Source organism: Pongo abelii, chromosome 3 (genome assembly GCF_028885655.2).
Source record: "Pongo abelii isolate AG06213 chromosome 3, NHGRI_mPonAbe1-v2.0_pri, whole genome shotgun sequence".
NCBI lineage: Eukaryota > Metazoa > Chordata > Mammalia > Primates > Hominidae > Pongo > Pongo abelii.
In genome coordinates, this window is record NC_071988.2 from 198,443,239 (window position 1) to 198,458,435 (window position 15,197).

At 33.9% G+C, this 15,197-nt stretch overlaps 1 protein-coding gene and 1 long non-coding RNA gene across 11 annotated transcripts in view; one reads left to right on the top strand and one right to left on the bottom strand.

Annotated features, from left to right (window-relative positions):
• Positions 1–9,471, bottom strand: part of LOC129059149 (uncharacterized) — a 55,923-nt gene extending 46,452 nt beyond the window's left edge. The window contains exon 1 of the long non-coding RNA XR_008524885.2: positions 8,568–9,471. This is a non-coding gene — a long non-coding RNA (uncharacterized LOC129059149). The remainder of the gene's footprint in view (positions 1–8,567) is intronic.
• Positions 1–15,081, top strand: part of WDR17 (WD repeat domain 17) — a 120,865-nt gene extending 105,784 nt beyond the window's left edge. For 5 of the 10 annotated variants that reach the window (XM_054554739.1, XM_054554742.1, XM_002815309.4 and 2 more), the window contains 6 exons: positions 3,157–3,298; positions 4,048–4,150; positions 5,404–5,505; positions 7,835–7,933; positions 8,249–8,432; positions 10,171–15,081. In XM_054554739.1, the coding sequence (XP_054410714.1) occupies positions 3,157–3,298; positions 4,048–4,150; positions 5,404–5,505; positions 7,835–7,933; positions 8,249–8,432; positions 10,171–10,290 (750 nt within the window). In that variant the 3' untranslated portion in view covers positions 10,291–15,081. Of the gene's footprint in view, positions 1–3,156; positions 3,299–4,047; positions 4,151–4,976; positions 5,335–5,403; positions 5,506–7,834; positions 7,934–8,248; positions 8,433–10,170 lie in introns of those variants that run through there. The other 5 variants (XM_054554741.2, XM_054554744.2, XM_054554740.2 and 2 more) reach the window with 3 other exon arrangements.
• Positions 15,082–15,197: the final 116 nt, after the last annotated feature.

Consider the following 15,197-nt stretch of genomic DNA (forward strand, 5'->3'; position numbering starts at 1 on the left):
ATTTACATGCATTTTTCCAAAGTGCTTTAAAAATACTCCTCTGCAGAACATAGGAATCTATGCATCAATATTATATATAAAAACAACCAAAATGTTCAATAGGAAGATTATTTATATTAAATTACAGTACTTTTCTATATTTCAGTGCTATTAATCCATTAAAAATCATGAAGCTCTATTTTTATTGGCATGATACATAGCTATGAAACAGTTAAATAGAAAGCAGATCACAAAACTATGCATATGCCATATGATTTTGGTTTGAAAATAAATGTGAATGTACATATTTATGTTTATAGCATATTTAGGAAGATACAGTTTCTTTTAAGAAAATGAGAAGATGTAAGTACAATATTTTCTCATCTTGAACTTCTAAAATAACAAAGTTTTTCACTTATTTGAACTGTGATTTTTTTATCCCTAGTGAGTGAGTATCCCTATTCATTAAGCAACAGATATTTACTGAGTATTGTATTAATACAGATTGGCCAAAGGTGTGTGTGAATGACAATGTGTGGGTGGATATGTGTATGTGAATGTGTTTGTGTTGAGACACGGAAAATACTTGTGAAAGGATAAATGTCCAAAGTTACCAGTGGGTTGTGAGATGATGGGATATTTTAACTACTTTATTCACTTTGTAGTCTGTGAATTTTTTTTTTAAAAAGCTGTGCTTTGTTTTTTTAACATGACAACTAAAAGCTATTTTGTGTTGAAATTAAAATGCATACGAAAGAAAGTAGGAGTTTTTTAATTATACATTAACTGGTAGTGTTTGAAGTATACTAACAGATATCCTCTGAGGCAGAAGGTACAGATGTTAATATCAAGACTCAGAGAGGCTAAATGGCTTGTCTAAGCTTTAAGACTTAAGCTAATGACCTCACTTATTATTTTCAGATTTTAAAGATATTTCCATAAATATATGCTGTTAATTCAAATAATTTTATTTATATCATTTAGGACAACTTTAATAAGAAAACCACGCTAGTAATAGGAAATATTTAGTATATGTACTATTTTTCTGTTCCTATAAACTTTACTAACATTGTTGTCAAATCAATTATTTTCTTTTCTTTTTTTTTTTTTTTTTTTTTTTGAGATGGAATTTCACTCTTGTTGCCCAGGCTGGAGTGCAGTGGCACGAGCTCGGATCAGTGCAACCTCTGCCTCCTGGGTTCAAGCGATTCTCCTGCCCCGCCCTCCCCCAGTAGCTGGGATTACAGGCATGCACCATCACACCCAGCTAATTTTATATTTTTAGTAGAGACAGCGTTTCACCATGTTGGTCAGCCTAGTCTCAAACTCCTGACCTCAGGTGATCCACCCGCTTCAGCCTCCCAAAGTGTTGGCATTACAGGCATGAGCCACCGTGCCTGGCCAAATCAATTATTTTCTAGTGCAAGCTACACACAGTAGAAGAATATAGGCAGTTAGCTAAGACCGCTTTTAATGATAGGGCTAGAATATTATTCACCTTCTCTTTTCATCACACATTCTAAAAGGATATAATTAGACTTTCTGTTCAGACTTCATTAATATCTTTTTAGCAAGACTAGTGAGTATGTGTAAAAGTGTTAATAACTGAACAATTTCACAAGTACAGATGCTCCTCGACTTACCATGGGGTTACAATGGGTAAATCTATCATAAGTCAAAAATATTCTAAGTCAAAAATACATTTAACGCACCTAACCTACCAAACATCATAGCTTAACCTAGCCTTCCTTAAACGTGCTCAGAACACTTACATTAGGCTACATTTGGACAAAGTCATCTAACACAAAGCCTATTTCATAATAATATCTCATGTAATTTATGAATACTGTACAAAAAGTGAAAAACAGAATGGTTCTGTGGGTACTCAAAGTACACTTTCTGCTGAATGCATGTTGCTTTTACACTACCATAAAGTCAAAACATAAGTTGGGGACTGTCTGTAACACTAAAAACTACATATTCACATATGATGTTTACTTACATAACTTTTAGAATTTTAAAATATATAGGATAAAAATTACAAGGATGATCATCTTACTCTTTCTTCTTCTTATAGTCTATTTAAAAATGATATTTAAATGGGAATGATTTATTATTTCCTCTATGCCGTGAGCACATATCAAGGTGAAGAACCTATGTCTCTATCTAGCCAAGCACAGTACCTACCATATAGTAGTTGCTTCATAAATAACTGGCATTTAATTAATAAGGATGGGGAAACAATATCAAATGTTATATATATATGAGAGCCCCGTTAATTCAGTTTGTTGTAATTTGTTTGAGAGAGAGATTGAGATGTAAATTGTTCATTTTACCTAACTTTTAAATAAGAAATTTGAAATGATTAAATGAATATATTAATAAATAAATTGAAACAAACCATGAAACTATTTTATCCACATTGTTTAGCAACAGACTTGAACATTTAAGCTTCAACAATTATAAACACATCAGAATTTGATATAAAAGGTAATTTAATGCTTACCTACATTATAAGGAAGCAGACCAACTTACTTGAGAGAGGATTAGACTCTCAGTTTTAACAGAAAAAGAATTTTTTTTTTAATGGGGAATGTGGCTTTTTATTTTATAGTAATGAAATTTCATGGATGAAAAAATCTCCATTTCATGGCATTTCAAAATGTCAAAGCTAAAAACTTTTAGAGCTTCTACATTTTTTGTGTCTCTGAAATAAGGTTGCTTTGTTTCAGAAGCCAAGTGACATTAAATTGCAGTGTAGAGGACACGTAATAATGCACACCCTTTATGTTTGGTGCATTTAATGTCGTTTTTGCGCCGTTATGGTCAGTATATTTTTTCTAACATAATTAATTTCATCATTTGGGTGCTAAATGGCATTTGTGGGTACTAATTCCAGTATCACAATCAGGAAAATTTACTTCTATTTCTTTTATTAGGTATTTGTGTGATGGAAAACTACTAACTCATTAACTAATATCCCCTCTTACTGTTTTTAGATCTTAAAGGTGTTTCCATAAATATATTCTCTTAATTCGAATAATTTCATTTACATCTATTTTAGACAACTTTAATAAGAAAACCATACTAGGAAAGCTGAAAGTATTTTGTACTTACACTATTGCTTTTATCCCTGTGAATTTTAGTAACATTGTTTTCAAATCAATTATTTTCTAGTGTAAGCTACCCACAGTGGAAGAATGTATGCAGTTAGCTGAGACAGCCCATGCAGATGACAATATATTTGAAACTGTAAAATATTACTTGTTAAGTCAAGAACCTGAAAAAGCCCTTCCTATTGGTATTAGCTTTGTTAAAGGTAAGTAATTCGTTGGTGGTAGAATTTTAAATATACTCATTTATTTGATCTTTGTTTTCATATTGATGATTGTTTTAATTCATTTTTGCATTGCTATAAAGAAATACCTGAGGCTGGGTAATTTATAAAGAAAGTAGATTTATTGGCTCATGGTTCTGCAGGCTGTACCAGAAGCATGGCACTGGTATCTGCTCTGCTTCAGGTGAGGCCTCAGGAAATTTTTGTCATGGCAGAAGGTGGTACAGGAGCAGGCGTATCACTTGGTGAGAGCAGGGGCAGAGAGAAGGGACAAAGAGAGAGAGGAAGGGAGGTGCCACACTCTTAAACACCCAGATCTCGTGTGGACTCAGAACAAGAATTCACTCATCACCAAGGGGATTGCACTAAGCCATTCATGAGGAATCCACCTCCAAATCCAAACACCTCCCTACTCCAACCTGGGGGATTACATTTCAACATGAGCTCTAGAGAGGACGAACATCCAAACTATATCAATGATCAGCCTTAAAATCAAGAACTAGTCATCCTAAATTTAAAAAGGAGAGTGATGCTGATGTGCAATACGGCATCTCTTCTGATTTTATGGTATGGGGACCTGAGAGAGGATAAATAGGAAAATACTTGTGATCTAGAAAATAAAGAGGTAAGTAGGACTGACTGACAGAAAATTAATTATATAAGTTAAAAATGGATGAATAAATTTTGAGACTATTATTTAATGAATCTTCCATCTGGTTTAATTTTTCCAGAATACATCAGTAGCTCAGACTGGACTTTGGATACTGTATACCCTGTTCTTGACCTACTGAGCTATATTCGTACTGAAAAATTACTCTTGCATACGTGTACTGAGTGAGTATTTTTTCTGCAAAATATATAAGTGAATCTATTTGATAATTTTAAAGTGGCTCCATTGTTTTTGGTATTCAGATCGGGAAATAGGATTATCTTGGGCAGGTAGCTACACTTGTAGAAATATTGTATTTTTGTTTGTTATATATATTTTTTTCTTTGTTTTGAGACGGGATCTTGCTCTGTCGCCCAGGCTGGAGTGCAGTGGCGTGATCTCGGCTCACTGCAAGCTCCGCCTCCTGGGTTCACGCCGTTCTCCTGCCTCAGCCTCCCACGTAGCTGGTACTACAGGCGCCCGCCACCATGCCCGGCTAATTTTTGTATTTTTAGTAGAGATGGGGTTTCACCATGATGGCCAGGATGGTCTCGATCTCCTGACCTCGTGATCCACCCACCTCGGCCTCCCAAAGTGCTGGGATTACAGGCCTGAGCTACTGCACCCGGCCGTTTGTTATGTTTTTAAGAAAAAAATGTAGAGGTCAACTTGAAACAGAATATTAAATATTAGTGGTCCCACTTAATAATATCTAGTATGTGTATATTTATATATGTACACACATATGCACCCCTGGTTTAAAGAAAGCAAGTTCAAAGCTTTTGGACCTCAAGTCCTTAAGAAACTCATGGTCATATTTATTAAATATCCATTGTATGCAAAGCACCATACTGAGCTTGTGGGAAAGAAGTAAAATTGCTAGAAAGTACAAAATAGACATCATCCCGGGATTCGGGTACTATTAAAAGACATTATTATCTATATAACTAAAGCCCTCAGAGACTCTTGCATAATTTACAGGAGAGGCTTTGGGCTCTTTTTGTTTTAAAGCCTAAATGGAAAAAATGATGCAGCAGCCTGGGAAACTGGCTCACTCCCTCAGCAAGAACTGCAGAAGACATTCTTTACTGTGAGTCTACATGGTATTCCAGGACTCCCTCCACCTGACCAAAGGAGCTATTTAGGGATAAATTACATGAAGAAACAGCCAGGAAATAGAGAACAACAAGCAGGCAACAGTGAAATACTATTTAAATACGCTTATTTTGTAGTCTAATTGATGGTATAGCATAAATATCTGAATAGGAATTAAGAACTGATGAATAATTTTCCTTAAGTTTAGAAAATTTTCTAAACATATATTGCTATAAATGTCACCTTTCAGAATATACAGATACAAGTACATGAACTGTGTATCAGAGTAATGTTCTATGCCTCAAATTGTGGAATTTATAAAAATAAATATATTCTCTTTTAGAGCTCGAAATGAGTTGCTAATATTATGTGGTTACATTGGTGCATTACTGGCTATCAGAAGGCAGTACCAAAGCATTGTTCCAGCACTTTATGAGTACACAAGGTAAAAAAGGCTTTTTCTTCCATCATGACATTAGAGCAATTTCTCTTGCTAAGATGGATAGTCTCTAAGTGGATTATAGAAAGTCTCAAATATATTATTACAAGTATCCATCTATTTACTCAGCATGTGCTTTATAATAAAGCAACACATAAATTAGGATGCATTGGGCTGTAAATAATAATAATGTGAATACTAGCTTAAACTCCTAGGGTTTATTGATCTTTCATGTCAAGACACTTGAGACAGGCATTCTAAGGCTTTTACTGCTATGCAGTGATTTCTTCAAGGACCTGATACTGCCTTCTTTCCACTATGACATTTTTGGATTATTTCCTCTTGCTTGAGTATCCCATGGTTAGAAGACAAATGCTAGCCCTCCATGAATTACAACTACATTCTAAGTAGGAAAGAGGTAAGAGTGAAAGACAGAGACCACAAAGGACTTTCTCCTGGCAAGACCATTTTATTCAGGAAGGAAAGTCCTCCTTAGGGTTTTATGCCCACATCTCACTAAAAGAAAATAGGAAACTGAATATTTTAGCTTTTCAATCTCTACAGCAGAAAAGTCAGAGTAAAGGGAGTTTGTAAGTAGCAGGTTACTCACTATTTTAATATTTTATATTCAGGCATAACCTGTTAGCCATAGTCCTACATTTTCTAACAACTTGTTTAACTTCAGCACTTGTACTTAAAACTTCTTATACTATAAAATAAAATTCACAGTGCCTTCCATAAAAACCTACTTCCAAGTCTAGTAGTTAGCTAAATGGCTTAGTAGGTGACCATTTTAACAAATGCAGAGGGTCTGTGGTTAAGCAGTTTTATTGTTTGTTTGTTTGTTTGTTCATTTTTGAAACGGAGTCTAGCTCTGTCGCCCAGCCTGGAGTGCAGTGGCACCATCTCGGCCCACTGCAACCTCCACCTCCCAGGTTCACACCATTCTCCTGCCTCAGACTCCGGAGTAGCTGGGACAATAGGTGCTCGCCACCATGCCCGGCTAATTTTTTGTATTTTTTTAGTAGAGACGGGGTTTCACCATGTTAGCCAGGATGGTCTCAATCTCCTGACCTCGTGATCCACCCGCCTCGGCCTCCCAAAGTGCTGGGATTACAGGCGTGAGTCACCGCGCCCGGCCGGTTAAGCAGTTTTTCTGAGTTCACATATGGCAGAGGATTCTAAGAGAAACAGGTTTTCTCATTCCTAACTTCTCCCTATTGCGTAGGTGAAGCACTAGCTGTCACCTAGTACAAATAAGGAATAATATGGAATTAATACCATCAGCATGCTCAGGGAAAAATCTCTTTCTACATAGGTAGCATAACCAAAAATGGAAAGCAACATTTAACAGTATTAAAAGATATTATAGGAGGAGTAGGATATATCACATAGATGTAAAATCATGTTTAATGAAATATGTTCAGCTATATATAATGATAAAAGTAGAGAAAAATTCTTAATTAAGCATTAAATTAATATCAAAAAGAAAAAGAACAGTTTTTATTTGCAAGGGCAGGAGAGACTTGAGAGAATGTGACTAAGTTTAGTGAATGTGTTAGCTTAGAAAGAGAAATTAATAATTTCCTAATATTAAAGAATGTATCGTCTCTGACAATTCCATCTTTGTTGTCTTGCTGCTTATCATTATTTTCCTGACCCACTAAATATTTGAGTCCCCAAAGTTTCATTCTCTCATCCTCTGCTTCCCTTTTATCTCCTCTCCATCCCACTCTCCTCCCACGACTTCACTCCCTCCCCTCTCCTTTCTATACGGCGTCCTTCAGAAACCTCACCACTTTTTAGCTTCACCTGTCACCTCTATGGAGGTAACTCAGTGTCTTATATTCAGGCATAGCCTACTCTTCAAACTCCTATGTGTATACTCAGCAGCTTGCTAAACTCCAGCCTAAAAGTCAGTATGCTCAGAATTCAAATCATCTTTCTTCTCAAATCTCCTCCTGTATTCTCTTTCTGTCATTCAAGATTAAACGATCGGGGTCATGGTTAAGTGTTCTCTCTCACTGTGGCTGTTATTTAACATCACTTAACTTGTCCAACCATTCTCCATACATTATGCAGTTCATTTATTTATCTACTCACTCATTTACTCATCCACCCAATGTTTATTGAATAACTTTGACTTGCCAGGGACTCTGCTAAATATACAAGTGAGCATATATACACATATACTAGAAAATATTCTATATTATATATAATGTATAATGTCTGTATATAGAAATATATAAATCTAAAATCACATTTAAAGTTTGTTTGCTTTTTCTGATAACTTAGTTTTTGGTATCAGATGTTAATTTCCTTTTCACACGTTCAGTCAGCTGTTAAAACGTCGGGAGGTGTCAGTACCTTTAAAAATTGAATATCTTTCTGAGGAATTGGATGCATGGAGAGCTTGCACACAGTCCACCAACAGGTGAGTAAATATGATATAAAAATTGGAATGCAGAAGGTATTTGATGTTACAGACAAACTTGTTGGAAGTATGTGTGGTCTCATTAATTTTAGCAGAATAATGAATCTTGATTTGTTTGGCATATATGCAGTAATAATTTACAATACCATACTTTTCTGCCATTTAGTCCTTTGTTTTGCTATAAATTAAGTCTAAAGGTGATTTGTCTCCATCAATAAAGGGGAACTAAATAATCATCAGGGATAATTTCTAATCTAAACATCAAAAATTCTATGATTTGACAAAATGAAATTTTGACATCTGTTGAAAATATAGATCATTAGAAGACTCTCCGTATACACCCCCTTCTGATTCACAAAGAATGATTTATGCAACTTTATTAAAGAGACTAAAAGAAGAGTCACTGAAAGGAATTATTGGACCAGATTATGTGACTGGATCAAATCTTCCAAGTCATTCTGATATTCACATTTCTTGTCTTACGGGATTAAAAATCCAGGTAAAGCCTAACATCAGACATAACATGTGCATTTCACCATTTTACATGTTTATTTTTTGAAATGATATCTTAAAATAAGCCTAATTTGGATAAAAGTAGGTAATTTAGGACTGGGGCCCAGTAAGGAAATATTACCTCTAGTGCTTCCATAGTTAGTAGAAGTGGCCTCTTTCTGCTTAAAATAAATTCAGATGCAATCATCGTACTGACTCTTAACCACAGAAGCAATACATGAAAGTTTAAACTGGGAGGTTTTGGTGAGCCGAGATCGAGCCATTGCACTCCAGCCTGGGCAACAAGAGTGAAACTCCGTCTCAAAAAAAAAAAAAAAAAAAAATTTATATTAACCTCCCATTAATATACACAACTTATTGAGCAGATTCTTATGTATTTCTAATGCTTCCATGCTACGCCAATGAAGAAGACAGGTTTTGTCATAGCCACCCAAAATAAATGAAGTAGCTGGATACTGATGTAAACCTTAACTGTAGCTTAGCTTGCCACTGCAATCGTTTAGTCTCAAAACATAACCAGTATCTTCCAAAAGACAGGACACATAGTTGTATACACCTCTATTATCCATTTATGCTCACAAATAAAGAACCAAGTCAGGAAATTAAATAACTTTTAGTAAAGAGCAAGAAACATTATGAAATATTTGGAGCATGTCATCGTGCTATTCTCTGCCCTTTGTATACCATTTCTAGTACTTGGTACCTTCAGGTTTCTTTCCTCCTTTTCTTAAGGTTTCTTTTCTCCATCTGACCTTGACCTAAAAGATACTATCTAACCTCTCTGTAGCCAAACCTGCATCCAGGAAAAGAGCTACTAATTATCTCATATACACTGAGGCCCACATGACTGGTATAGATGGAGTACTGTCCTGCCAGGATATTTCTGTTTCAACAGAAAGTTGACGTATTTGGGTTCTAATTGTGAAATTTCTAGTGCCTACTTAATAAGAGCTGTCTACTTTACATACTCCTATGATGAGCTTTCCATTATCTAGAGATAATTTGCTAACAACAAGTTGTATCATTTGAAATCAGACCCAAAACTCAACAGCTTTAGAACCTAATTAAGAAAACATAATTTTATTGCATCTTGTGTTTTTGAAATTATGCTTTTCCTTATCAGAGCTAGGTAATATCGATTGAAAACGTTTCACATTTAGTTCTTTATAACTACCCTGGCATATATCATAACTGATGCAACTAAATTATAAATAAGCAAGAAAATCACATGGCTAAACATATTTTAAACTATATATACAATATAGAACAATATTCGTCATCTTCTGGAGAGCACATTTAAAGTTTCTGGCTTAAATAATTTCCCCAGCTGTATCGACGTAGGCTACATGAGTAAAATAGTGAAATATATTTAAGCCTATTACTAGGCATATATGCTTTTATAGAATAAGTAAACTTTGTGGCAGTTACCAGATTAACAAAACATATTTGTCATTGACAGTACTATTGTATTTAAAGAATTTAAATTGTAAACAATTCTATTTTGACAGATATTAGGGTATAATGACGTAATGTTAAGACATTTGAAAATGTTTCTATATTTGGGTCCAGCTCAAAAAAACTAATTTTCTCATAGTCTTAATTTTTTTATTAGCTTTGCCTAAATATCATGTTTTTTTTATTGCAGTGATTCTCTTTCTGAAAGTTTAAAAATACTTTGCAAATTTATAATCTCATCTTCTCTTTCCTCAACTCTCACTGTGCAGGGCCCTGTGTTTTTCCTTGAAGATGGGAAATCTGCTATCTCCTTGAATGATGCTTTGATGTGGGCAAAGGTGAATCCATTCTCACCTTTAGGGACTGGAATACGACTCAATCCATTCTGATAGAAGATTTTTGTCCATGCTTGATTTTTTTTTAAAAGAAAAACTTTCATGGGTTAGTATTACCTTAATCTTTGTTGCTCAAGTGCCAGAGGTTGGGAGAAGTATTGCAGGTTGGGAGAGGTGGGAAATAGCAGTGAATTTTGTTCATTAACTTCAAAAAATAAAATATGTATATAATTTAAAGGAAAAATAGGTGCCTCCTTTATAAACAGTAATAGCTACGTTTGGGAAGGAGGAAACATTTAAATTATAAAGGATTGAATAATCTAAAAAGCATATAAAAGTTTCACACAGCATAAAAGCTACCAAAATATCATATGGTTGAAATATTCAAACATATTAAATTGTGAAACACCTAGAACAGTGTTAGACATACAGTAAGTACTTAATGGATATTTGAATGATTGAATATCTTGAAATGTTGAAATGTAAGGTGTGTACAGTGATCTTCAACTTAACAAACACTTATGTTCTCCTTTATAAAATGCATAGTAAACCACTAACATTAGCTGTTTAATAAAAGTTTTCAGTTATAAGTTTAGTAAATATTAATAAATGGATACACATTCAAAATACTTTAAAAAAAAGAAAATGTTACCAGTTTTTTTATCTGAAGTTTAACTGTCCCATTGTAAAGGTGTAAGTTATATAGGCATGAAAAAAATTGGCGGGTAAAAATCACAAAATGCAGTGGAATATATATGAAAACTTGCATTAGGTGATAAAGTGACTATTTTAAGAGATTTGGCATGCATGGATATTAGTTTTGATTAATGTGTATAATAATTTACACAGTATACTCTAGTCAATTTATGTTAACTTTATTTAAAACACAATTTATTTGGCCGGGCGCAGTGGCTCACACCTGTAATCCCAGCACTTTGGGAGGCCAAGGTGGGTGGATCACCTGAGGTCAGGAGTTCGTGACCAGCCTGGCCAGCATGGTAAAACCCTGTCTCCACTAAAAATACAAAAATTAGCCAGGCATGGTGGCAGGCACCTGTAATCTCAGCTACTTGGGAGGCTGAGGCAGGAAAATCCCTTGAACCTGGGAGACAGAGGTTCCAGTGAGCCAAGATTGCGCCACTGCACTCCAGCCTGGGCAACAAAGAGCGAAACTCTGTCTCAAAAAACAAACAAACAAAAACCACAACTGATTTGATGAAAATTAGTTTTAAGTAAATGTTTGTAAATAGATATTGGTTGAATCTTTGGATATATTATGTTGATTTAACTTTTAAAATGTTTTTTAAAAGTGTAAAGCTATGAAAATCCTGATAATGTGACTACAAATATTTCAGTTGGACTAGAATTCTAACTTTGAAACTTATTAAATTAATGCATACTGAAAGTACTTTGATACTCAAGTTGTTTCACAAGATTTATAATAGAGATGTTTTTGTTTGACTAAAGAATAATCTCATATAACTAGAATACTTGTGGCTTTTATTATCTTTAAACTTGTTGCATTTAAAATATTTTTAAAACCTTCTTAACAAAACTTCTTAAAACTGGAAAAAATATATATTATGTATCTATGTATCATATTTATCACATGACCACTTTTGATTCCTCAAAAATACATTACAGGCTTAAATTCCATTTTATAAAAAAAAAAAAATTGCCTGTAATCCCAGCACTTCGGGAGGCTCAGGTGGGTGGATCTTGAGGTCGGTAGATGGAGACCATCCTGGCCAACATGGTGAAACCCTGTCTCTACTAAAAATACAAGAATTAACTGGTTGTGGTGGCGTGTACCCGTAGTCCCAGCTACTCAAGAAGCTAAGGCAGGAGAATCACTTGAATCCAGGAGGCGGAGGTTGCAGTGAGCTGAGATCGCACCACTGCACTCCAGCCTGGGTGACAGAGCAAGACCACCATCTCCAAAAATTATATATATAAAAATAATTAATATTATAGAAGAGAATATACACAACCCAGAGATGCAATGGATAATAAGAGTACCTGAGATGTATTTTTTTAAACTCTTAGAGATATCTGTAACTCAAATTTTTCTTAGGTGAGGAGTATTATTAACTGGCACATATGTACTAAAAACCCCTCACTTAAAAATGGCAGTCTCAATCCTACTGTCATTCTTTTTATTTTAAAATAAATAAATAAGCCTATCTTTTTTGTGCTTACATACTTAAAAGGATATCATTCAGTATATAAACAATCATTACTTTCTTCTGTATTTTTAATGAATGCAGGAAAATAATATTTTTGTGTATAGAAGATGAAAAAAAAATTTTGCAAGTCTTTAAACACATAAATACAACAGAATAGCCACCCAATTTCTGTCTGAAATCTAAATTGGATGGATTTGACCATCATTCTATTATCTTTTATTTCTACAATGTCTATATCTTATTACCTATAACTATTAATTTTTCATAGAATTATAAATGTCATTTGACTGTGTCAATCTGTATATATTGTACCTTAATATGAAAAACAAATTTTTTAATTCATAAAAGTATTTTTATTAGATTTCATAGGCATGAAACCCAAGCAAATTGTATGAATTTATTTTACTATTTGAAAATGTTCATATTACCAATAATGTGGAAAAATTACTTTGCAGGTTTAAATATGCCTCTATAAAGGAAGAGTCTCATTAGACAATGATTTTTAAAGCATTGGAAAAATATTTTGCCTGTAAAAGTTAGTAACCAGGTGGTTCACAAAATTACTACATCAAAATAGTTACATCTTCTGAAAATATATGATTTTTATGTCAATCAAGACAAATGAAATATATATGTATGTGTATATATATACATGTATATATGAAATATATATATATGTGTGTGTGTGTATATATATATATATATATTTCTATGAAATTGTCCAGATGTGTTCAGGAACATGATTGCATTAGAGCAATGACTGTATTTTGTTGTCCTTATAACATTTATATTATTTCGGTTTTAAGTCAAAAGGTATTCTGAATATAATAAAAGCCTCACAAATTATTTGTAAAATTTAGCAGTTCATATTTAGTATATCAGTAATATAGAAGACATCTTTATAGTCAATTCTTAATTAATGTTTATTGTACCAAATCTTTGAGATATTTGTACCTAAATGAAGTATGTACTTTCATGCTAAAATTATATATCATGACTGTGCTATAATTTGGCATGTCATTATCTAGATTTATATGTATGTATGTATTTCAGGTCCTTTAAATTTTAATAAATATTACAGTTAAATCCTGATATGACATAGTTACCGGCTAAGATGAGTAGTTGTTTCTTTCCCCAAACACCATTGAAAGACAAGTGTTTCTCCATAAATGCTTGGATCGGAGTCATCAGAGGTGTGAAAGGGCTCAGCTGTCCAACTGAGTTGTTACACTACTCAGTAACCTAGGAAAATCACTTCACTGAATTGTTCCAGAGGCTGATTCTTCACTATAGAAACACTGACTACAAAATACCCCAAAATTAGTATAAAAATGGAGAAAGCACTTACTCATTAATACAAATCCTATGTCATAGTAGCTTCTATTCCCATAAGCTACTCGGGAGGCTGAGGCAGGAGAATAGCATGAACCCGGGAGGTGGAGCTTGCAGTGAGCTGAGATCGTGCCACTGCATTCCAGCCTGGGCAACAGAGCAAGACTAGGTCTCAAAAACCAAAAATAAAAACAAAACAAAACCAAAAAAAAGAAAATGTTTTATTCCTATAGCATCTGCTATAGCTCCTAGAAAATTTCATTGCTTCCTTCTGTCAAAGATTCTTTTTGAAGTAAATGGTCTAAGATATGCCTGTAGTCTTGGCTTCTGTTGCACAATTCATCCTCAAGAAGCTCTTGAGGTTACCCACTTTGACTATCCTGTATCTTCATTTACATAATCACTATGTAATGAAGCCTACAGACTATTTCCTATTTTCCAGTCTCTATAGGTTCCGCAGGATTCTTGGGAACTTACCATAGTCGAGCCATGAGTGATGAGCTCTTTCAGGAGATTGAACACAGCACCACAAGGACAAAGTAACTTATTATTTGACTCTACCCAAAACTAATCCTCTTCTCTGGATCTTTTTCATGGCTGAGCTTCAGAGACTTGTTTCTCAAACCTTTTCCAAAGGAACTATATAGGTTAAAAATTATTCTCATAATTTTGTACTTTAGATTGTCCCGTGAGAATGCAAGACAACAGATACATTACTTATAGCTGATTAAGATATGCATTTGACCTAGATCTCTTACCTCAGATAAAACTGGATTTTGAACACATTCCCAGTAAGTTATCTGTATCATCCGGGCTTTCTTAGTCTTCTTAAATATTATCTATCTAAAAATGCAAAATTTAACAAGGAAGTCTCTGGAGGTAGAATTGCTAATAAAACAGTCTGAACTTTCAAAAATGCAGAAAATCTGGTAAGTTTAACTGGAAATTGACATTAGTAATATTCATCTTTGGAGTCAAATGAGACTATTAATGAGCTAGTATCAAACATAAATAATACCAGTTGAAAATTTTCCACATATAAAATATAAAATTACCATGTATATATAAAAGATTATTAGTTTTTCAAGACATCATTCTGCTTTTCTTTCCCTTCAGTTAAAATATGGGGCATAGCAGCAACAAGTGGGAACTTTTAAATTGAACTAAATGTATTGCTAAACACCAGAATCAAATTCCAAGAAAAGGATGATTTTCTTTCCCCACAACTTGTTTTCAATAGCAGGGACACCTATTTTTTTTTAATGGTTTAAGTTCAGGCTGTTCTTAGAGATGATCAAGATGTTCTATGGGCCAAAGTATAATAATCATTCAGAATACGATTTAATTAATGAATGTGATGTGTAACCATACAATAGGCAAAGCAGTAACTTTTAATTTCTAATAAGGAAAACATATTAAAAAGTAGATTCACCATTCCTACAA